General features: G+C 37.2%; 1 protein-coding gene across 3 annotated transcripts in view; it reads left to right on the top strand.

Annotated features, from left to right (window-relative positions):
- The window catches only part of CD109 (CD109 molecule), a 140,673-nt gene that overhangs the window by 61,490 nt on the left and 54,189 nt on the right, over positions 1-24,994 (top strand). For all 3 annotated transcript variants that reach the window (XM_077999751.1, XM_015136746.3, XM_077999750.1), the window contains exons 6-15: positions 3,461-3,500; positions 5,782-5,866; positions 10,876-10,972; positions 11,229-11,370; positions 12,068-12,177; positions 14,437-14,661; positions 15,244-15,345; positions 15,433-15,495; positions 16,540-16,716; positions 19,942-20,094. In XM_077999751.1, the coding sequence (XP_077855877.1) occupies positions 5,829-5,866; positions 10,876-10,972; positions 11,229-11,370; positions 12,068-12,177; positions 14,437-14,661; positions 15,244-15,345; positions 15,433-15,495; positions 16,540-16,716; positions 19,942-20,094 (1,107 nt within the window). In that variant the 5' untranslated portion in view covers positions 3,461-3,500; positions 5,782-5,828. The remainder of the gene's footprint in view (positions 1-3,460; positions 3,501-5,781; positions 5,867-10,875; positions 10,973-11,228; positions 11,371-12,067; positions 12,178-14,436; positions 14,662-15,243; positions 15,346-15,432; positions 15,496-16,539; positions 16,717-19,941; positions 20,095-24,994) is intronic.

Genomic DNA, 24,994 nt, shown 5'->3' with positions numbered 1-24,994 from the left:
GCAACAGCATTGTTAAGTAGTTGGGACAGAGACCATATGGCCTGCAAAGCCTAAAATATTTACTATCCTGTTCTTTACAGGAAAAGTTTGCGGATCCCTGTTCTAGATTAATGAAAGTACTCAGTATCGGTGTTTTTGTGGTTATATATGGCATAAATGGCTGTTAATTCTCTGAATTATTATTAATTTTAAATATTTCAGTGTCTTTTGTACTTGATTATATATTTCATTAAAACAACTGAATCAATTCTGAAAATTGGTATGGCCTGTTTGCCTAAAGGACAATACACTGGACATTACAAAACTCATTTCTGCTTTTCAAATCCCTTGGACAGTAAAATAATTTATTTGTTGATTTGCATTTTACTACTTATAAGCACCTTGGGAAGACATTGTGTAGTAGAAAGCATGCTGTCAGCACTCACAAAATGTTTTCTAGATTTATTGGAACAATTTAAAATGTCAGTGAAAAGAAAAACTTTTCTTCCTTTGTGTTCTTCGGTTTTCTATGATGGCTGGATGCCTCCACTCCTTGGGGCATTCATGTTCCTTCTACGTAAAGGGCAGAGAGTTAAGGTTACTCTGTGGATCATTTGCCTCTTCAGGGTTGTTTGATCCTTCTCAAGAGAAGATTATTTTAATGCGTTGCAGGAGATGCTGCCTAATAACTGAGGCTGATTTATTGAGTACTGTAAGAACCAGACTGGGGACAAGAATGGACTCATTTATTAATTTATACTTATGTTTATTTAACAAACATTGAAGGCATGCTTTACCAGGTTCTGTGCTCTCAAGGATTTCATGGTCTCTTACAGGAGATGGACACGAAGCAAGTGATTATCATATATTGTGTTAGGCAAGATGATTGAGTTATAGACAGGATATTATAGGAGAGAAGGGGCATCTAACCCACCATGGGGAGAGGGCAATCAAGAAAAGCTATTTGAAAGAGGCTAAATCCAGATCAATAAATCCAGGACATTGTGTCAGAAATTGAGGTGGAGATGTCTAGCAGGTGGATTTGAGTCTCAATCTGGGATAGAGATAAGGATTTAGGTGTCTTTATGCTAGAAATGGCAGTTAAAACCCTGAAGAGTGGGAAGAGGGCTCAGCATGGGAAAGGCTAACATTTAAGGATCAGAAACAGGTGCATAAAGGAAACAAGGAAGGTGTCAGAGAGATATTTAGGAGTAACAAGAGAACAAAAGACAAGAGTGTTTAGAGACTGAGTGAGGGGATGGAGACGGTCAGTGGAAAGATGGAAAATCCAGGATTGATCAGGGACTGGCAGTGTAGGAGGAGGAGGGGAGATGAAATTCATTTCAAATATAATCTAATGTAAACTACTTGTGTGTTAAACAAATGATGACCTAAAACTTAGTTTCAGGCTGTTGTTTTAAGTAGGCTCAAATAAGTAAGTTGATTTCCTATATTTGTAAAAGCCAATAATTTTTATTTAATCAAACACACATTTATTGAGCACTTATTTTGTACTAGGTTGACACCTCAAGGGACAAACTATGAGGGATACAAAAATGATCAAAAAATGAAGTAGCAATATTTAAGCTAAGCCCTGGAAAATGGGGAGGGATGGAAGTACATGTAAGTCAAGAATAGGCAAGAGTTAGAGCAAAAACACAGTGCATGAAACCCCAGGACCCTGTCAGTCTTGAATTATCGTTCTTGACTATGTCTTGACTATGTCTCCACCACTAGACCCTCTAATGCTGAGGACTGTGATTTATAGAGCCTTAGATGGTGTTTTGCATGTCGTATTTACTCAGTTAATGTTTGCTATACGAATGAAACTTGAGAAACAGAAACATCATAATTGTTACTTATTCCATAGTCTTGCCTGTGCTGGCCTCAGTAATAAAGCAAAAACTAACTTAAAGACTAACATTCCTATGTTCATCAGTAAAACAGATAATAGGTAAATTACCTTCTTGATTTGACTTTTGAGAATGACATGTTAGAACTTATAAATGAATCAAATACATGTAATTTATAATGTTACTATATGATATGAAAACAATTTGAGATAGAAGCCACAAATATGAAATTCCTTAAGACTTTGATCAAAACAACACAATTTCTTGAGATTTCCTTTTTTATTAAAAAATTTTTATTTTTCAACAACAGCTAACCAAAGATGGGATCTTCTTTACATGACAATGTCGAAGTCAATTTATACACAATTTATTTGTTAGCATGTTAGTGATTATATTTGTTTTATATTTTGAAGTGAACTATGGCCTTCTTTTAGGACTGAACAATAACTTCTTGGTGTACAGATGCTTTAGATTAACCAAGGGTACTTGTTAACAAAAGCTATTATTTTATAGCTACATCTCAATGTTTGAGTTGATACATTTGGGAATTAAATTTACAATACAAATTTCATTAGTGGAATTACATAGCCAGTTTGGAGAGGTTCTATTTATTGTGCTACCTTGATTAGAATGAACGATTTAGAAATATGAAGAGTTGACTGGGCATGGTGGCTCACACCTGTGATCCTAGCACTTTGGGAGGCCGAGGTGGGCAGATTGCTTGAGCTCAGGAGTTTGAGACCAGCCTGGGCAACATGGCAAAATCTCATCTCTACTAAAGAAAAAAAAAACAAAACAAAACCAAACATTAGCAGGGCTTGGTGACTCGCCTCTGTAGTCCCAGCTAGTTGGTGGGCTGAGGCAGGAGAATCGCTTGAGTCCAGGAGGTTGAGGCTGCAGTGAGCCATGTTTGTGCCACTGCACTCTAGCCTGGGTGACAAAGTGAGACTCAAAAAAAAAAAAAAAAAAAAAAAAAAAGAAGAAGAAATATGAAGAGTTAGATAAATGATATGGTAATAGCCCACATGTTTTCTTGTTGATTGTGGAAAAGGAAATAATTAGCAGTATCTATTATAACAGCATAGGATGTATTGATTTAAGGATTATAGGAGAAAATAATTCAAGGAATTGGAAAGGTGAAGCATGTCGTTCCCTGAAGATTTTCCATCCTTAATTATTTATAAGTATTTGAGTTATGTGTAACTTCACTTTCTCCATTAATTTTTGATAATGATATCCAAAACAAATCTGAAGTTATTTGTTAGTTTGACCTGTGTTATCCTTGCTTCATAAATTCCTGAATTATCTAGTTTAATCTAGTGCTTATTTCACAAATGATGGAAGTCAGATTAAGCAGTTTGTTTAAATGACCTGCAATGAATTATAAAGATAGGTCACCTTTTTATGCTAACGGGTTGGCAAGAAAAATTCCTGAAATTTTACGGGCTTCATGCTGCAGTTGTCTACAAATACACTTCCATAAATGAAAATAAACAGGTTTGTTCATTGTATCATTATAAATGTAATTTAAAAATTAATTTTCTAAATTGTTTTATGCAAGTAAACAAGCAAGCAAAATAAATAAAAACTCTTATATTTTCTTGTCTTTTTTTTCCCCTGCCCAATAGGACCAGACATATTATCAATCATTTCAGGTTTCAGAATATGGTAAGAGTTCCTTAACCTACTTTGGAAGAAAAAAGCATTTGTTACTTTCAGCAGAGATTAGAGAAATTTTTAAGAGATGTGTTATTTGAAGTAAAAATATCAATGGAGTTAAAATTCTGGTTTTTTTTTTACAGGCCTAAACATATTTTTTTTTCCTTTGTAAAATTTCTAAAATCTCATTATACAGAAAAAAGTAGAAAAAAATCGCTTATAGTTGTATTATGCTAGTCTTTTTCTTATCCACAACATAATTTTTCTATTTTTCTACTTTGTCATGATCATAAAATATTTAAAATGTTGCACTTAAAAATACTTAACAAATTCTCTTCCATATTTTTCATTTGATTGGCATTGGTAAAGATGGTCTGTTTCTCAGGTAAATCCTTTTCTTGCAGGTGCCATACTTACAATATCAGTTAGAAACCCATAGATAAAAACAGTGGGACCCATCTATTTTGTTGGTGAATGGAGAGGAATGAGAGATGAGAGTGAAAGCATAGGATCTTAGTATTAGTTATAATTTGAGTAGTTATTTTGAGGTTACACATGGAGTTCTTCATTTGATTTGAGCTTCTTTTTGAGATTGGGTTTTATTTAGGCAGTAGAAATTATAATATACAGGTAGTAATATCTCAGGCTCTGTGGGCCATGTGTGTCTGTCGTTACTACTCAACTTTGCCTTGGTAGCATGAGAGCAGCCAAAGATAATATGTACATGATTGTTGCTGTGCTGCAATAAACTTCATTTTATGGGCATGAAAATTTGAATTTCATATAATTTTCATATGTCATGAAATATTTTTCTTTTGATTTTTTCCAACCAGTTAAAAATTGTAAAAAATGTTCTTGGTTCATGCTGGTCATAGTTTGCTGAAGTCTGATCTGTAACTGTGCTCTCCAGTAGCGGGGCCACTTGCCATGTGTGGCTCTTGAGCGCTTCAAATGTGGCTAGTCCAAATGGAGACACCAGATGTCAAAGACTTAGTACAAGAAAAATGAAAGCAAGAAAAATAGTTCATTAATAACCATTTTTAAATTTTGGTTATTTGTTGAAATGATAATCTTTTAGATATATGGGGTTAAGTAAAATATAAAAATTAATTTCACCTGCTTATTTTTGCTTTTAAAATTTGGCTACTAGAAATGAAAAATTACACATATGGCTCCCATTTTATGTCTTTTAGACAGCCCTGATCTAGAAGAATAAATCATAGGGGACCAACATTTTTATAGGCTATCTTTATATCCCATTGTGGTGGTATACTGGGTGGTTGTATGTTGTTGCATGAGGTATAGTGGAGGTGGGGAATTGATTGCAAACCTGTGATGTTTGAGGAAGAGGCATTTGGAATTCCTTGGTGGTGGGGGTTGGGAGAGTCATAGTTGACTCATGTGACTTTTTTGGTCTCCCTGTCCTAGACTGGTCTAGAGTCTAGGAGTGTCTTGGTACATTCAGGGCCATTAGCCTTGATTGGAGCTGAAGGTCTGCCCTATATTGTTGACCCTTTGGTTTTTTTGATACTTCTCTTATGTTAATTGAATGGTGAGGTGCCTTGTTATGATCCACCTGCCTCAGCCTCCCAGAGTGCTAGGATTATAGGCATGAGCCACTGCTCCCGGCCTCATACCTTCATTATATGAGTTGCTTCTTTCGTCAGAGAACTATAGAAAAAAAGTTTTACAGACTGGAAAGAAACACACATTTTTTACTCTGGTGGAGTGCTTTATATCAATTATAGTATTAGTACTTATAAAATGGTTTATACCTTAATTATTATTATTATTTTTTGAGACGAAGTCTTACTGTGTCACTCAGGCTGGAGTGCAGTGGCATGATCTCAGCTTACTGCAACCACTGCCTCCTGGGTTCAAGCAATTCTCCTGCCTCAGCCTCCTGAGTAGCTGGGATTACCGGTGCGCACCACCATGCCCAGCAATTTTTGTATTTTTAGTAGAGACGGGATTTCACCTTGTTGGCCAGGCTGGTCTCAAACTCCTGACCTCAGGTGATCCACCTGCCTCAGCCTCCCAGAGTGCTAGGATTATAGGCATGAGCCACTGCTCCCGGCCTCATACCTTAATTATATAAGGCTGACCAAACTAGGGATTTCTAGTTTTGGGTGAAACAAAGGGCTTTTCATCTGTCTTAATATGTATTTGGATTCTAATGAATTTAAGTTCAAATAGTACAAATTATCAACTCCTTCAGAACAATTTTATTTTTCATTTTGTTCAGTGGAAGATGATAGTGAAAAGATTTACCCTTGCTTTTCTTTTCCAGTATTACCAAAATTTGAAGTGACATTGCAGACACCATTATACTGTTCTATGAATTCTAAGCATTTAAACGGTACCATCGTAGCAAAGTAAGTGTCATTTTTCTTTTGATATGACTTGAAACCATTATAAGACTGTTTGACCAAAAGCTGATTATATACTTCAGAATATTAGGGCAATTTTTGCTTATTAAAATACCTTAGTGGACAGTAAATGACTATTTCTAATAAATAATGAAGCATAGGACAGATCTCTACATTTCTCTGCATCCATCGCTCTGCTTGCAAGCTGACCCAGTCCTAAAATATTTCCAATAGACTAGTGTCTTTCTTAGACTTATTAAGGGATTTATATTATAGATAGCCCTTTTTTTTTCAGATGACATGGAATTGAGGTAACTTATCTTTACTTAAATTCTATTTTTTTCCACTGATAATGGAGATAGAGCTCTTGGGGGAGAGAATAGGTTGCCTTATTACAATTAACAGATGAGTAAATAATCCACATTTATCCATTACATCACATCGTATGAACACAGAGACTTCCAACCCACCTAACACAACAGATCTATGGTGGCTGTCATGCTTTTCACTCACTGTGTTGAACAATGCAAGGCATTTTGTTTTGCTGAGGCAAAAAGCGTCATCAGAGTTCCAGACTAGTGGTTCTCTGAAGTTCAGGCTGGGATTGCCCTCAAGTAATTCAAGGACTCTTCTCTTGTAGCTTGAGAGTGAAGTTCAGATTCTTTAGTTTATTTTGCAGGGCTCTTTTCTGGATTCATGTCTTTTGAAACATTCCACCTTTCTCTACTCCAGCCCATTCTCTACTGTCCCAAACTCTATTCTCACATTTTACTTTAGCTTCTAAAAATGTAAAATGCTTTTTTCTAATAGACCATTACATAGGTAATTTCAAGGCTTACTACTTGCCCCCAACCCTCCTTATAGCCTTCATAACACTAGTCACACAGTGCTGCTGTTTGCTCGTCCACCTTTCTGAACGTGGCTCTGTGTCTTATGTACTATAGCACCTTGGTGCCTACTACAGTGCCAACCGTGGAGTAGGTATCCAATATATACCTAGTAAAAGAACAAATAGGCCAGGCACAGTGGCTCACACCTGTAATGCCAGCACTTTGGGAGGCTGAGGAGGGTGGATCACTTGAGACCAGGAGTTTGAGGCCAGCCTGGCCAACATGGCAAAACTCCATCTCTACTAAAAATACAAAAATTAGCTGGGTGTGGTGGCACACTCCCAGCTACTCGGGAGGGTGAGACATGAGAATTGCTTGAACCTGGGAGGCGGAGGTTGCAGTGAGCCAAGATTGTACCATTGCACTTCAGCCTGGGTGATAGAGGGAGACTGTCTCAAAAAAAAAAAAAAAAAAAAAAAAAAAGGAAAGAACAAATAGATAAGCAACATGACCCTTAAGATTTCAGCTCTAAGCTATATGTAGCACAGCAAAGGTCTTCATACCAAATCAAAAGCCAGATATTTGGAGTTCTGTGGATATAGGAAAAAAGAAATTCAGTTTCTCCTATATCCACATTCAACAATTAACACAGAAGACTTCTGTGACTTCTGGTCAGGAAGAAGTGGGTGAGGATTTCTCCCCACCAAAACCCAATCAATCAGTTCTGCAGGGGACACCAGGGGGTCTCCTCTAGTTCAATTCAAGCCTGACACTATCTACTGGGAGACAGCATCAGATCATAGATGACAATTTGCTCCAAGACTGCCCCTACTCCAGATGCCACTCACAAGTAATAGATTGTCACGTATGCTTCTGACTGATTGGCTGTAAATCGGAGTTACCACTACCTTCTCTTTGGGTTTGACTAATTTGCTGGAGCTGCTCACAGGACTCAGGAAGACACTTTGCTGGCTTATTGCAAAGGATGTTACAATAGATAGAGATGAAGAACTGGAAGAGATGCGTTGGGCGAGGCATGTGGGAAGCAACACAGAGCTTCCATGCCCTTTCTGAGCACGCTGACCTCCAGGAACCTCCATGCTTTCAGGTCTCTGGAAGTTCTCCAGAGCCTGTCCTTTTGGGTTTTATGTTTTCTTTTTCTTTTTCTTTTTTATTTTTTTCATTTACCACTGATCAGAAGGGAAGGTATTATTTTATAATCTTTTTGTCCTTTTTTGTGCTATGGCTGCTTTCAGAGAAAAAATTCCTTGTTTTGTTAATGATACTATCCTAGAATATTTTTATTTTTTATTTTATTTTAGTTTTTAAGTGATGAAGTCTCACTCTCTCACAGGCTGGAGTGCAGTGTGCAGTGGTGCAGTCATAGCTCACTGCATCCCCGAACACCTGGGCTCAAGCGCTCTTCCCACCTCAGCCTCCCGAGTCGCTAGGACTACAGGTGCGAGCCACCATACCTGGCTCATTTTTTTTTTCCTTTATAGAGATGGGGTCTTGCCATTTTCTCCAGGCTGGTCTTGAACTCCTGGCTTCACACGATACTATTGCCTTGGTCTCCTAAAGTGCTGGGACTACTGGCATGTTCCACCACTCCTGGACTGATTTGCTTTTTAAAAATTAGTCAAGCTTTTATTTTCTGAGTGATTAACTTATCCCAAATGCTTCCAGGTTCTATTTGGGACAATAATTGTATCTTTGTTTCACAATTATTATAGCCAGCTTTGTGTTTGGAAAACTAAATCTGTTTCACATTAAAGTCAAAATTAAAATTTTTGTGTCTGAGAGTACTTTCAATTATATTTGGTTTTTAAAGATCCTTTTACTATCATGTGATATAACTCTGTTAAAATACAATATCCTGGAATTCTAGTTTTGCTTTTATTTAATCTTTAGCACGATACAAGTAGAGTCAGGTTTTGAAGATTCTTGAATGAGTGAATTTGATGCTAAGATTGCTAACCAGGGTTTCCACTGACTTTACTGATTTTATTTGGAAGTGTGGGGCATTGGAACGTGGATTTTTTTTTTCTTCTTAGTTTGGAATATGCTATATTTTAAGATTTGCTTTTGAGTTGAGTTGATCCAGATGAGGGGCTGTTTCTGTGTTCAGTTAATGGACTCAGGAAGCAGCCATTTACTGCTATGATTTATAGACTGCAAAGCAAAATTGACTTCCATGTCTGGCTCAGCATTTCACAATAGAGATAGAAGCAACCCAGGAAATGTACTTAAAAAAGGCTTTCTGGCAGTAAAATGTATTGCCTCTTCTTCACATGAAAAGACTTTCCTATAATGAGAGAGGATAAAATTAATACGTAGAAAGAAAAGTAGCAGAGAATGATATTTGACTCACAAAGCTAAGTTTGGACTGGGCTAGGTGGCTCGTTCCTATAATCCCAGCACTTTGGGAGGCCAACATGGGTGGATCACTTGAGATTAGGAGTTCGAGGACAGCCTGGCAAATATGGTGAAACTCCATTTCTACTGAAAATACAAAAATTAGCTGGGTGTAGTGGCAGATGCCTGTAATCCCAAGTGCTTGGGAGGCTGAGGCAGGAGAATCGATTGAACCCGGGAGGCAGAGGTTGCAGTGAGCTGAGATCATGCCATTGCACTCCAGCCTGGGTGACAGACTGAGACTCTGTCTCAAAAAATAAAATAAAATAAAATTCGCTGGACGTGGTGGTGTGCGCTTGTCATCCCAGCTACTCAGGAGGCTGAGGCAGGAGAATCTCTTCAATCCTGGAGGTGGAGGTTGCAGTAAGCCGAGATCATGCCACTGCACCCCAGCCTGGGTGACAGGGTGGGAGTGTGTCACAAACAAACAAACAAACAAACAAACAAACGAAAAAACAAAATAAAACAAAAACAAAAACCAGAAACTAAGTTTGGTATTATGGATTTTAAAAATTATTCTTATTTTAAATTTTTCTGCAAAAAATCAATTTTTGACAGCCATGAGCACATTTGGTGCTCCAGAATCTACGGTCTAATAAACCTTCCTGGCTGATACCGGAACATGCAGTAATAGACCATGGTGATTGCACTATCAGCTGACATTCAGAAATCTTTTAAAGCTGTGAAGTTTCGTGGGCAAGCAGTTAATGGGCCACTCCAGATTTCTAGGAGTGAAAGATTTATGTAATCTTTAAAAAATCTTTGGGCAGGAAACTGTCACTCCCAATTATGATCAGGTGTTTTCTGGAGTCTTTCAGATGGTCAGAGGTTGGGCAGAGTGTGTTTTAAGAACTGTTTTAAGGTACTATAGTTAAAAGTCTTCCCATTTTGGAAGCTTAATTTCAAGGATCACCTTTTATTATTTGTTTAGTTTTTGAGATGGAGTCTCACTCTGTTGCCCAGGCTGGAGTGCAGTGGCACGATCTTGGTTGTGGCCTCCGCCTCTTGGGTTCGAACAATTCTCTGCCTCAACCTCCCGAATAGCTGGGATTATAGGCACCCACCACCATGCCCGGCTAATTTTTTTGTGTTTTTAGTAGAAATGGGGTTTCACCATCTTGGCCAGGCTGGTCTTGAACTCCTGACCTCGTGATCCACCTGCCTCAGCCTCCCAAAGTGCTGGGATTACAGGTATGAGCCACTGTGCCCATCCAGGATCACCATTTATTAAATACATTTTTTGTTGGTTTTAGTTTAAAAAATTACAGTACTAGTATGTTTTTAATGTAATTTTTTTTCTTTTTAAAATTTTCTTTTTTTAGTATTTTGCCATCCCATAATGTATTATTTATTTATTTATTTATTTCTTTATTTTGAGACAGAGTCTCGTTGTGTCGCCCAGGCTGGAGTGCAGTAATACAATCTCAGCTCACTGCAACCTCCACCTCCTGGGTTCAAGCAGTTCTGCCTCAGCCTCCAAAGTAGCTGAGACTACAGGTGCCTGCCATCATGCTCAGCTAATTTTTGTATTTTTAGTAGAGACGGGGTTTCACTATGTTGGCCAGGCTGGTCTTGAACTCCTGACCTCGTGATCTGCCCGCCTCGGCCTCCCAAAGTGCTGGGATTACTGGCATGAGCCACCAGGCCCAACCCAGTGTAATTTTTAAAAAAATGTTGGATTGCTAATGTATACTATTGAAAGTAGTATTTGTATTGTGTTCTGACAATATCAAGTTGATACATAAAAAGACTATGTTTATAATTATTCAGGTATACATATGGGAAGCCAGTGAAAGGAGACGTAACACTTACATTTTTACCTTTATCCTTTTGGGGAAAGAAGAAAAATATTACAAAAACATTTAAGGTAACTTTTGCAGACGTTTTATAACTTGTGATGGGTAAAATATGTGTATTTTTTCTAGAAATAAGATTTAGTATTGACTTAACAAAAAGTTAAGTGTAAGAAAATCAAGAGCTTTCTAGCACTGAACAAGTGAAAATTTACGCAATTATAGTGATTAAAATGGTACTAGAGCTAACATATTTTGTGACTTAGTTTGAGTTTTATTTCTAAAATTTGAATTGCTAAAATGATAATACTGAACTTTTAAACAAAACAGATAAATGGATCTGTAAACTTCTCTTTTAATGATGAAGAGATGAAAAATATAATGGATTCTTCAAATGGACTTTCTGAACACCTGGATCTAGCTGCCCCTGGACCGGTAGAAATTTTAGCCACAGTGACAGAATCACTTACAGGTTTGTAGACTTTAAAGTGAAGGTAAAACGATTTATGTGACACTGCTTTATCATCTTTCTTATTATAACTGGCATTTTCATTTGGGAGCATCACTGGCTTTCTAAAGATGCTATTTAATGTTGAGATTGTTATGACTGTTAGTCTAAATTGCAGGATGATTTTGTAATGGGGGACCTTATTTTCTATGGAAGTCACTACTTCAACCACATGTGATAGCTCTTTGTAATTTTTTTTTTTTTTCCCCATTTCTACTCTTTCCCCCTGAAAACTACATGGAAAGGCTTACATTTTCAGCTGGTTACCTTCTTTTTAAACTCGCTGAAATCTCAGCTGCTTCTACACAGTTTTCACTTTTAATATGCAAATAAAGTTTAGTTTCTTGGACCTTTCTGTTAGTATTTCAACAGCGTTAGCCAATCCCCGAAAGAGCAAAAGACTATTCTTTCATTGGCCTTAATTTGCTGCTGTTGTACATGTCACTGTGGTAGAATGGCGGCAATGGTGCTTAGAAGGATCCATAGAGAACATAATAGAACTGTGTGGTGCTTGTAGTGTCAAAGCCAATACGGGAATGAGGCTTATGTGCTCTGATATTTTAAACCTGTTTGGCAATAGGTTAGATGGAGAGATTTGGTGGATAGAAGCTTTTGGTGAAACATTACTTCTGTTTTCTAAATTGTGCAATTTCTGAAAAAGGTATTGCAAGAAATGCAAGCACTAATGTGTTCTTCAAGCAACATGATTACATCATTGAATTTTTTGATTATACTACAGTCTTGAAGCCATCTCTCAACTTCACAGCCACTGTAAGTTGGTATATTTATTTCCAGTCCATAGCAGTAAGTTCAGCTTAATGAAATAGAATGGGAAATAATATTTTCAATGCTTTTCCAAAAATTTAAGCCAAACAGTATATAACTTTGTCTCTTTAGATATGGGGGGCATGTAGATTTGTTTCCAAATGACCTTTGTCTATTTTTTCTAAAAAAGTAGTTTTCAACAATAAAAATATTTTTTTGAAAATGTATTTTTTTATAAGCAATTTAAGTTAGATGTGGATTGCTACACTGAAGCTTTTATTAATTAATTGAAATAATTAGATGGTAGTCAAAAATTGCAATTTCGGTTTGGTTTTTATAATGATTAATTATAGTTCTAGCAAAGATGTTACATTAAAAATTATCAACAAATTTCATTTTTTTGAGATGATGTTGAATTAACACATTAATTGTGTGAATTTTGACAACGAGCAAGGCATGGTGTTGGGCAGGGCTATGGAGCTAAGAAGGGCTCAATCTCTACCCTCAGGTTCACAGTTTTTGTGATGGTGACAGGAAAATATATACATAACTGTAACTCATGGCAGATTAAGATTAGTGTTACAAATTACTTTCTGTAGGGATTTAAAGCAGGGGTTGGAAAACTTTTTCTGCAAAGGGCTAGATAGTAAATATTTTCAGCTTTGTGGCCATGCAGTCTTTGTCACAGCTACTCAGCTCTGCCATTGTATCGTGAAAGCAGCCAGAGCGAATTTATAAATACGTGAGAGTGGACTGTGTTTCAGTAAAACTTTATTTACAAACATGCTGGATTGGACTATCAGCTTGCAGTAGTTGGCTGACCTCTGATTTAAAGAAAGGAGGAGTCAGGCTGGATGTGGTGGCTCACTCCTGTAATCCCAGCACTTTGGGAGGCCGAGGCAGGTGGATCACCTGAGGTCAGGTGTTCAAGACCAGCCTGACCAACATGGAGAAACCCCGTCTCTACTAAAAATATAAAAAATTAGCCAGGCATGGTGGCACATGACTGTAATCCCAGCTACTGGGGAGTCTGAGGCAGGAGAATTGCCTGAAACCGGGGAGGCGGAGGTTGTGGTGAGCGGAGATCATGCCATTGCACTCCAGCCTGGGCAACAAGAACAAAACTCCGTCTCAAAAAACAAAACAAAACCAACCAAACAAAAAACACCAAAAAAGAAAGAAAGAAAGAAGAAAGGAGAGGTCACTTGTTGAATGGGTCAATTATTGTTTCAAGTAGTTTCTAATTGCCGTGATCTTAATTTAGTTTGAAAAGGTAAGTTAAAAAAAAATTGAAGCTGCAAATGGTAATTTCTGAATGAGTAGAGTGAAACCATGGGTGTTCAGGGAGGGAGAGTTGGCTGTGGGATAGGCATGGAGGTTATTATGGGATGCTTTATGGAAGAGGACGGTCTAAACCGTTTTTTAAAAGATTAGTTGGATTTTAAATGCTTGGGCATGGGAGTGGGAGGTGGGGAGCAAGATAAGAAGTGAGACAGGAAGGCGAGCTCTGCTGGCAAGTTCAGGGTGCACTCAGAATTTGAGGGAGACTGCTCAGGCTGTGTGCAGGAGGAAGGCAGTAGCCCAGGAGTAAGGGGATGGGCAGCCTTGTGGTGGTAGCTGTGGGAGTAGAGAGGATGGAAGAGAGAAGCTTAGGACTTTGGTGTTCATTGGATTTGGGGGACGGAGGGGGGGAGAGGGAGGGAAAATTCAGAAATGTAAAGTCTTGCAGAATTGTGATGTTAGCAAAAATAGGAAAATGACATGGTTGCTCATTTTAGATGTGTGAATTTGAGGTGTCTAGGATATCCAAGTAGAAATTTCCTGCAGGTAATTGGAGGTGTTGGGCATGAGCTCCAGAGCAAGGCGAGGATGGGAATTTTGGCTTCAGGGTGCAATGACAGAGATGACAAGCTAAGCCATAGGAGTGCTGAGACCTTGGAGGAAGAGAAAAGAACAGATGTCCAAAATTCCCACATTTAGGGAGAGGGAAGAGGAACTGAAAAGGACACTGAGAGGATGCAGAAAGAGAGGTAGGAAGTGAAGGGGGTTGTTTTAGAGCCATGGAAGGTAAGGGAATCCATAAGATAAACAAGGGAGTATTCAGTGATGCTGGATGCCTCCTAGAGAGAGGCCACCGAATCTGGATATTATAGTGCTATCAATAATTTTTGAGAGTTCAATTTCATGAGAATACTACAGACGGGAACTGTATTTAATTGTATTTAAATCCTTTGGGTTTTAAAGATGTTTTGTTTTGACCATTAGGTGAAGGTAACCCGTGCTGATGGCAACCAGCTGACTCTTGAAGAAAGAAGAAATAATGTGGTCATAGCAGTGACACAGGGAAACTATACTGAGTACTGGAGCGGATCTAACAGTGGAAATCAGAAAATGGAAACTGTTCAGAAAATAAATTATACTGTCCCCCAAAATGGAACTTTTAAGATTGAATTCCCAATCCTGGAGGATTCCAGTGAGCTACAGTTGAAGGTGCCATCTGTTTCCCATCATTGTATCACTGCAACAACACCATTACAGTTGTAATATTGTGGTAGGCACTCAACCTGTCAGACCTGAAAGTACATAGGAAGTGGACACATGTTTCTATTTTATAAAATGGAGGAGAGTGGTAAAAGTAATTTAATGACAGTGACTGAAGGTTAGACTAAATTTTTCCTTGTAAGTTCATTTTGAAGAGCACAGCAAAATACTGCAATGTGAAGATATGATGAAGTTCCTCAAACCCCTAGTCTAGGGTTTGAGGTCAGTCATTTGAAATTTTATTTTGGCAGAAACTGAAAGAACTGAAAGGAATATATATACACATACACACACACACACACACACACACACACACATATATATATACACCTTTCCTGTGTTTTAAAGCTATCAGTTTCTTTACAGTATAAGCTATAAAATGATGAAAATCCAATGTCTGGTGAATGTATTTTTCTTGCATTAAAAAAAAGTGAAAATAAATTTGGTTTTTAATAACTGTTCAGCAGGTAGCATGTTTTCTCAAGGTGTTATTAAAAATGAACATTTATAGCTCCTTTTCTTTTGTTACAGGCCTATTTTCTTGGTAGTAAAAGTAGCATAGCAGTTCATAGTATGTTTAAGTCTCCTAGTAAGACATACATCCAACTAAAAACAAGAGATGAAAATATAAAGGTAATGCTTACAACTCACTTGATAATTGTAATATAATTGGACTATCTTGCTTTCGATATGTACATATTAATTAAGTTTTTTTTCTAGGTGGGATCGCCTTTTGAGTTGGTGGTTAGTGGCAACAAACAATTGAAGGAGTTAAGCTATATGGTAATCTCTTATAGAATCTAAATTAATGATCTATTATAGAATCATCTTTTTATTCACATTTAAGTTCAGGGGTACATGTGCAGATTTGTTATATAACTAAACTCATGTCATGGGGGTTTGTTGTACAGATTATTTCATCACCCAGGTATTAAGCCTAGTACCCATTAGTTATTTTTCCTGATCCTCTCCCTCCTCCTACCCTCCACCCTCCCATAGGCCCCAGTGTCTGTTGTTCCCCTCTGTGTGTCCATGTGTTCTCATCATTTAGCTCATACTTATAAGTGAGAACATGTGGTATTTGGTTTTCTGTTCCTGCGTTAGTTTGCTAAGGATAATGGCCTCCAGCTCCATCCATGTTCCTGCAAAGGACATGATTTTATTCTTTTTTATAGCTGCATAGTATTCCGTACTATATATGTACCACATTTTTTTTATTCAGTCCACCTTTGATGGGTATTTAGGTTGAGAATGATCTTAAATGGTATCTACCTTATATCTACATTAAACTTACTAATTTTTATAACTCAGCCTCATACCTTTTCAGCCTGTCCTTTCTACATTGAAATCAAATAAAAAACCTTTTTCATTTCTTCACCTATATTTGCATTTCCAATTTAAAATAGATAACTAAATCTTGTTTTATGTTTAAGATTTAAAATTCTATTTGATAAGCAATATATATTCATTATAGAAAATTATACAATGTAAGAAAAACAAAAAAGAAAATAAAAAGTGCTATCCATGACCATGTAATTTTGCTAATTCAACTTTCCCAATGGTGCCCTGTATTCCTTCCAGTCAAAAATAGATTCTTGACTATGAAGCTACTGTTGCTCCAATCAGTATTACTTTAATCTTACCATTTTCTGTTTCTCGGTGTATGCTCTCTGTGTTTGTCAGAGAGGTTTTCCTGCATTCAAAAAGACTTTGAAGCTGGTTTAAGTCAATAATTTGTGTGTATGCATACAATTATGATTAATTTAGTTTCAGTTGAGATCCTACTAGGTTTGGCAATAAATTAAACCCATCTACTATTCTTTTCAGGTAGTATCCAGGGGACAGTTGGTGGCTGTAGGAAAACAAAATTCAACAATCTTCTCTTTAACACCAGAAAATTCTTGGACTCCAAAAGCCTGTGTAATAGTGTATTATATTGAAGATGATGGGGAAATTATAAATGATGTTCTAAAAATTCCTGTTCAGCTTGTTTTTAAAAATAAGGTAAGATTTAAGGTAATGATGTTTAAAAGAAAACTATATTAGTGAAGTCTGAGAAATGTAATTTTTTTTTAGAAAAGTATCATTAAACCAAATTGGTTAGAAATTTAAATTATTCTATTTCTAGAACTATGGTTAAACTTTTTAATATTTAGCACTACATATGTATTTTCACTTGTGGAGTTATTGGGGATTGATAGTCTATTTGTAAACTATGGTTCTGGTCTTTTAAGACTTTAACTCAGATCATGAAACCGTTTCAGAATTTTTCAAATGGTTGAATTAATATTGTTCAGGAACAAAATTCCAGTGGTAACATGGAATTCGTGTGGTGTTGATATTGCAGTGATGATATAAAGGGTGTGGGAGGGAGTAAGGCCATCTAGGATAATATGTGGAAGCAGAGCTGGGCTTTCATTCATCTATTTAATTAGCTGGAAACTAGCCCAGGGCAACTTTTCAATGAGCTTGATTACCTTGCATGTGAGGATCCGTGTGGAGTCTAGTCTCCAAGTGCACCAGTGTCTTTTTTAGCCCAATGTGACCAGCTTGAGTAGGAAATCCCTTTGGAACCCAGCTCTGAAAAGAAACTTGATTGCATCATCTTATGTATATCAGAATGAGCCATTGCTCTCACTAACAACTGCTGCCCTCTTGGTCCTCTTATGTAAAAAATTATTGCTTTAAATAGTGATTTGCAGAGTATGGTTCTTCTATTTCTTTTTTCTTTATTTGTTAAAATATTTGAGAAGTAACAGTACTGATCTGTACCTTCTTTTTTTAAAATTTGTGTTTATTTATTTTTTGAGACTAGGTTATGAGATTGGCTAATTTTTGTGTTTTTGGTAGAGACAGGGTTTTGCTGTGTTGCCCAGGTTGGTCTCTAACTCCTGGGCCCAGGTAATCCACCTGCCTCAGCCTCTCAAGGTGCTGGGATTACAGACATGAGCCACTGCGCCAGGCCTGTACTTTACTTTTGTTGAGAATTATTACTCTCACTTTGATTGTTAAAACATAATACAAACTTCTGTTTTTTTTAGCTTGTGAAAAGAGTTCTTGCAAAGATAACACTATGTTTTGTTAGTGTTAGAGCACAATTTTTGACTTCTAGTTATCCTAGTAATTGCCTGACAAAGGTGAATTTTAAAGTAGAAGTTATGGAGGCTTAAACATTTCAGAAAGCAAGACCAGGTTCTAATGCTAGTTACAGTGTAAAAGATCATGGACTTTGAGGAAGCAGAGTAGGTTAATAGCATACTTTCAAGCAATTTCTTAACTATAAGAGATTGGAAATTAGTTTCAGTTCCATTTGCAACGATATATCTTCCTCTTATTTTTGTGTGATAATCATCACATTTATAAAGAAACAACATAATTAGAAATGGAGTATGTCTAAGCAAGAGAAAGTTAGTGAATGTTTATTAATGTTCAGTAATGACTATGGAATAAGTGAATGAGCTGTAGGAGGAGCAAGAGATGTAGGTTTAGAAATCATCCACACAGAAGTGCAAGTTGAAGCCATGGGGCTCTGAAGTACAGAGTGAGAAGCACAAGGTCTAAGACTAAGCCTTGAACATGCTGCCCCCTCTCCCCCACCTGTTAGTGTGTAGGTGGAGAAAGTAACCTACATACAGTGGTTTGAGAGGCATGTCAGAGAAAAATTGCACTGGACGAGTTAAACAGGTAAGGAAGGCTTTATTCAAGACTATTGCAATAGAAGAGAAAGATTAAACTCAACTCTGCTGAAACAAAAGGCAGGAGAGTTTTTAAGCACTGGGGTGAACTCATCTAAAAGTGCTGGAGGACATTGTTGGGAGGTTGGTCAATGTGATTAGGTAGTCTGTGTTTGCTAATTAGTACTTACTGAAGTTAGGCTTCCACCCTCCCACAGAGACTGAGATCAATTGGGACTCTGTCTTTCTTGATGATTATACTTCAAAGGGATGGCCCCGAGGTCCTTGAGAAAGAATGCCTGGGTTGTAAAACTGCCCAGAGGCTGGGAGAAGATTTATATCTCAAAGGGTTGGAGAAAGAATTTATAATTGCATATTTTCTAAAATAAATGCTCTAAGAAAAGGGAGCTCAGGGGCTTATAGTTAGGAAGAGGCCTGTCTTTATGAAGTAGAGTCAACTTAAGGGGAACGTTAAGGCCCTCTTGGTCAGACATTATAATCACTGGCACAGCAGAATGTTGAGATAGAGCTAGATGAAATGAAAATTCCCAGTAGGGGTCAGGTGCGGTGGCTCACACCTGTAATCCCAGCACTTTGGGAGGCCGAGGCAGGCGGATCACCTGAGGTCAGGAGTTGGAGATCAGCCTGACCAACATGGTGAAACCCTGTCTCTACTAAAAAAGATACAGAAATTAGCCAGGCATGGTGGTATGCATCTGTAATCCCAGCTACTTGGGAGGCTGAGGCAGGAGAATCACTTGAACCCAGGAGGCGGAGGTTGCAGTGAGCTGAGATCGTGCTATTGCACTCTAGCCTGGGCAACAAGAGTGAAACTCCATCTCAAAAAAAAAAAAAAAAAAAAAATAAATAAAAAAAAAATAAAAATAAAAAAGGAAAATTCCCGGTAGGAAGGGGCCTCATGACAAGGCCATTTGGTTTAGCAGGGATGCAATGACTGATGCTCTTTATAAAGTATTAGATTAGCAGGTCCAGGACCATGCTTTCCTGAGGGTAATGGTGAGGAAGTTTAGAAGGCCATGGAGACACAGAGCATGAGGGCCTGACTAGTATTTGCTCTAACCACCCCCTCCCTTGGAAAGGCCTCCTGTCACCCCCAGTCCAGGGTGGTTCTGTGAGTCCCGGAGGAGCTTTCCTTGCTTTCACACCTAAGTTCACATCACCAACACGTAGGCATCCTCTTTTGTGTTTCTCCTTTGTATAGTGGCCTTCCCCAGGTATGCTAGACACTGCTGTCTTCTACTCAGCACTGGCTGGGATCTGAGGGCTGGGAGATGGACAAAGGGAAGAAAAAAAGATTCAGAATTGAAGAATAATTCAGATTTATACCACTGTGAGAAGTTCTATGACTTGCAAACACTCTGGGAGTAGTTTTTTTATTCCTTTCCCTAGAGAAGGGTTATGTATGGTTTTAGAATTATCCCTGAGCCAAGGCAAATGTAGAATCTTTGCTGTATTTTGAGCCATTGATCTGCTATTGGCAAAAATATGCTTTAAAAAAGTGAAATAAGTTAATCCTCCTTTCTCTCTTTTTTAGATAAAGCTATATTGGAGTAAAGTGAAAGCTGAGCCATCTGAGAAAGTCTCGCTTAGGATGTCTGTGACACAGCCTGACTCCATAGTTGGGATTGTAGCTGTTGACAAAAGTGTGAATCTGATGTATGCCTCTAATGATATTACAATGGAAAATGTGAGTTTAGCTATTTTTTCATTATGAAAATTCATATTACAAGAGAAAAAAGAAACTTTATTGTATTACTTTAAATATTTAAAGAAAATTTCATTAGTTCCTTTGCATGTGTAAGTCAATAATTAGCAAAGCTTCCAAATAAAAAATAATCTGTATGGTAATGGTTATGTTGGAAAGAAGCTTATGTGGTTAGTGTCCTTGCTGTCTTTCATGAGAATTATCACCTAAAGTTAGATGGGAGGAATAAGTTCTGGAGACCTATGGTACAACATGGTGACTATAGTTAATGATAATGTACCATATACTTGAAAATTGCTAAGAGAGTAGATTTTAAATGTTCTCACTGCAAAAAATGATCAATATGTGGTATGTAAGGTAATAGATATGTTAATTAGCTTAATCATTCCACAGTATATACAAATATCAATATGTCACACTGTACTCCATAAATATATACAATAAAAAAATGCCACTTATAGTTTTCCTTCATTTTCATGTTACATTTTAAGACACTCAAGGAAGTACTAGGAAATTGACTTGCATAATTCTGGGTTACATTAGATAAGAGAGCTTTAGATAATTTTTGAAGCGTGTTCTATTTTGGTTATACATAATGGTTATAACTAATTACAGTTCCCATTGGGCCGGGCATGGTGGCTTATGCCTGTAATCCCAGCACTTTGGGAGGCCGAGGCGGGTGGATCACGAGGTCAGGAGATCGAGACCACCCTGGCTAACACAGTGAAACCCCGTCTCTACTAAAAATACAAAAAATTAGCTGGGCGTGTTGGTGGACGCCTGTAGTGCCAGCTGCTTGAGGGGCTGAGACAGGAGAATGGCGTGAACCTGGGAGGCGGAGCTTGCAGTGAGCCAAGTTCGTGTCACTGCACTCCAGCCTGGGCGACAGAGCGAGACTCCGTCTCAAAAAAAAAAAAAAAAAAAAAAAAAATTGCAGTTCCCATTGAATCAGGAATTTACAGTATATTCATGGGGTGAAATCATGTTACTCTGCAGAAAACTTATAAACCAAGAAGTATATGAACATCTAGCATTGCATAAATGAATCCCATATTCATTAGTCATTTGATTTTTATTTATATGTTCTTGATATATTCTTGTGTACCATTGTCAGTTGTAAACTAGATTGTATAATTTATGTCTATTAATGGATTCAGTAGAGTGATTAACAATACATCAGGAAGAAAGTTATACATAGGTTGATTTGGTCATTATATTGTAAAATTTAATTTACTTGTGAAAAATTGTACATTTTCTTCAGTCTATACAACTATTTTTTTCAATCTTTTCTTTTTGTTTTGAAAACTTGTTTTACAACCAATTGGTCATTTTTTTCTCTTTGACTTTTCCTGAATTCACATTATTTTTATAAGTCTGTAGATCTTGCATTTGATTTAACTGAATATAATAGCATCTGTTATTTTATAGCTTTCTAAATACATTGGTAAATATATAATTACATTTTTTTCTTCTCTACATATGTGTATGTTTGTATGTGTGTACGTGTATGTGCTGTGCTCTATTTACATTTATACATATGCATGTAATATATATATATCTACAAGCATATTTATATATACATATAATATGTGTATATTTACAAGTATATTTATATATACAGATAATATACGTATATTTACATTTTTTTCCAGATATTAAGATTGCTTTCTCAGCTTTCTTTTGGTTCATATTTTCCTGGTGTATTTTTACATTTCTTATTTTCAACCTTTTGTAAGTTTTTAAGTGTATCTTTTAAATAGCATATTACCATATTGCTTTTGTTTTTCAATCTAATCTAATAGCCAACATCTTTTAATAAGCTTTTATAAGTATGGTAATTCTTTTTCTAATGGGGACTTTTTTCTGCTTTTTTTATATTTTAAAATTTAGATTCTTTTTCCGTGGGCTAGATTAAATTTGTTTTGCTGATTTAGAAGTTATGCATTCTATTTTTGTTACTCTGTTAGTTAAACTGTACCCATATTAATTTATCCTTGTTGGTTTCTAAAGGTTATCAATATTTGAATCTAGTATGCTCCTATATCCTTTTGGTCTCTACCTCTGTCTTTTCCTTCTCCTCCTACCCTGGCCAGATCATTCTGTTCGTGTACAGATTTTTAGCTCCATGTTATCATAGACTGCCCTTTCAATCTATGCTGTTCTTTCATTTTTTAATTGTGGAAATCTGTGTTGATTATTTCTTCCTCTCCATTTTATTTTTTCTTTCCTTCTGGGACTTTTGTTATTTAGAAATTGACACTTTTACTTCCATCCTGCATATCTCTTAGTTTTTTGTTTTATGTTTTCTAACTCTTTGTCTTTTCTGTGTTTCTCTGGGAGAGTTCCTCAGTTAACTATTCAGCTTAGTGATCATTCATTAGCTGTATTTCTCCTACTTTAATCTCTTATATTGTGTCTTTTATGTCAGCTATCGTTTTTAGTATCTATCATTTTCCTTTGTTTCTTGTTTTTGTTTTATATTCTAATATTTCCCATTATCTCCTTGTGTGTATTTGATATGCGTATTTTAAATTATTGAATTGACCTTTTCAGTAATTTTGTGTCACATGCTATATGTTGTCTAGTTGGATGTCTTACTTTTACAGTATTTATACTCTTTGGAAGTTTAGTTGATTTGGCAGATCCTGTGATAATATCTATTTGGGAAGACTGAGCATCAGGTTCCAATCTGTGTAAGTCCTGTGAATCCCTCCTGAGGGGAGAGGACTAGCCTCATGGACTAGAGAATTACTCTTGATCCTTTCTGCAGCCTGCCTCTATTCAGAGTTTCACTCTTAAACCCTTGGGGAGAAGAGCACCAGTAAGAAAAGGTCTCCTGAGGTTATGATTCACCAGCCCTGAGCGTTTGGAGGAGGAGGAGAGGAAGAGTGAATGCTTGAGGGACATAGTTCTGTCTGCTGTTTTCCTCACTTTCCCACACTAGAAGGGCAGAGGTGCTGACCTGGTATTATCTTTTGGATACTTGCACAGGCAGTCTGAGCTGCTACTGCTGTTGATTTTGGCAGCGAAGTTGCCAGGACTGTGTGTCCTGAGCAACCCCCTGGAGGGAAATAAGGGCAAAATTTAAAAACCTCTCCTCCAGCCTGTTTTCTGACTGCTATGTCTGCTGCTGTGTCTGGCTGCCTTCTGCCTTAGACTGAAGCTGTGCAATTTCTCCCAAGACCAATTCAAGATGTCCGCCACTCTTCCTGGGGTTTTCTCATTTTTCATGTTGAAGTTTCTTGCTTGCTTTTATTGTTTCTCCAGTTGGTTCTGGAGGAGGGAGTCAGGAGCCTGTCATAGTAGACTGTTTTGGCGTCTTTTTTTTTCTTGTTAAATTTACATGTGTTGTCAATAGCCTCTTGAATGCCTTGGAATAATTTAAGTATATAGATCTTCCAGGAATAATTTTAGATGTTAGCCTTCTTGTCGTTAGCCTATGCTGCAGCTTTGACAATGCTTTGTTTATTGAGCCAGTGAGAACAGGAAGATTTCTTTATGAGATAGATGCTGCTTTTTCTTTTTTCTTTTTTTAAAAATAAATTTTATTGTGTATATTTGAGGTTTGCAACATGATGTTATGGAATACATATAGGCAGTATAGTGGTTACTGTAGTGAAGCAAATTTACATATTTATCATTTCACATAGCTACATTTTTGTGACAAAAGAAGTTAAAATTGATTTAATGAAAACTCCAAATATCAGAATTCTATTAACTATATCTCTCATGTGGTAGATTATATAACTGCATTTTTTCATCCCATATATCTGCTATTTTGTATCCTTTGATGTCCATATTCCCATTTTCTTCTTCCTTCCCCCCTTGCCCCTGTAACCATGTTTTGTTTATTCATTTATTTATTTAAACTTTTAAGTTCAGGGGTACATGTGCAGGTTTGTTACATAGGCAAACTTGTGTCATAGGGGCTTGTTGTACAGATTATTTCATCACACAGGTATTAAGCCTAGTACACATTAGTTGTTTTTCCTGATCCTCTCCCTCCTCCCACCCTCCACTGTCTGACAAGCCCTACTGTGTGTTGTTCCTCTCTATGTGTCCATGTGTTCTCATTATTTAACTCCCACTTATAAGTGAGAACATGTGGTATTTGGTTTTCTGTTCCTGCGTTAGTTTGCTAAGGATAATGGCCTCCAGCTCCATCCATATACCTGCAAAGGAGATGATCTTGTTCTTTATGGCTGCCTAGTATTCCGTGGTGTATGTGTACTATCATTGCTGGACATTTAGGTTGATTCCATGTCTTTGCTATTGTGAATAGTGCTGCAATGAACATATGGATGCATACATCTTTATAATAGAATGATTTATATTTCTTTGGATATATACCCAATAATGGGATTGCTGGTATTGAAATGGTGTTTCTGTCTTAAATCTTTGAGGAATTGTCACATTGTCTTGTACAATGGCTGAATTAATTAACACTCCTACCAACAGTGTATAAGTATTCCTTTTCTCTACAACCTCACCAGCATCTGTTATTTTTTTGACTTTTAAATGATAGCCATCCATTCTGATTGGTGTGAGATGGTATCTCATTGTGTGTTTTTATTTTATTTTATTTATTTTTGAAACAAAGTCTCACTCTGTTACTCAGGCTGGAGTGTGGTGGTGTGATCTTGGCTCACTGCAACCTCTGCCTCCCGGGTTTAAGCAATTCTCCTGCCTCAGCCTCCTGAGTAGCTGGGACTACAGGTGTGCACCACCATGCCTGGCTAATTTTTAAATTTTATTTTAGTAGAGATGGGTTTCACCATATTGGCCTAGCTGGTCTCAAACTCCTGGCTTTGTGATCCATCTGCTTTGGCCTCCCAAAGTGCTGGGATTACAGGCGTGAGCCACCACGTACATGGTCTGTTAG

The sequence above is a fragment of the Macaca mulatta genome, chromosome 4, assembly GCF_049350105.2.
Source record: "Macaca mulatta isolate MMU2019108-1 chromosome 4, T2T-MMU8v2.0, whole genome shotgun sequence".
NCBI lineage: Eukaryota > Metazoa > Chordata > Mammalia > Primates > Cercopithecidae > Macaca > Macaca mulatta.
This window is presented reverse-complemented; position numbering and strand designations above follow the sequence as displayed.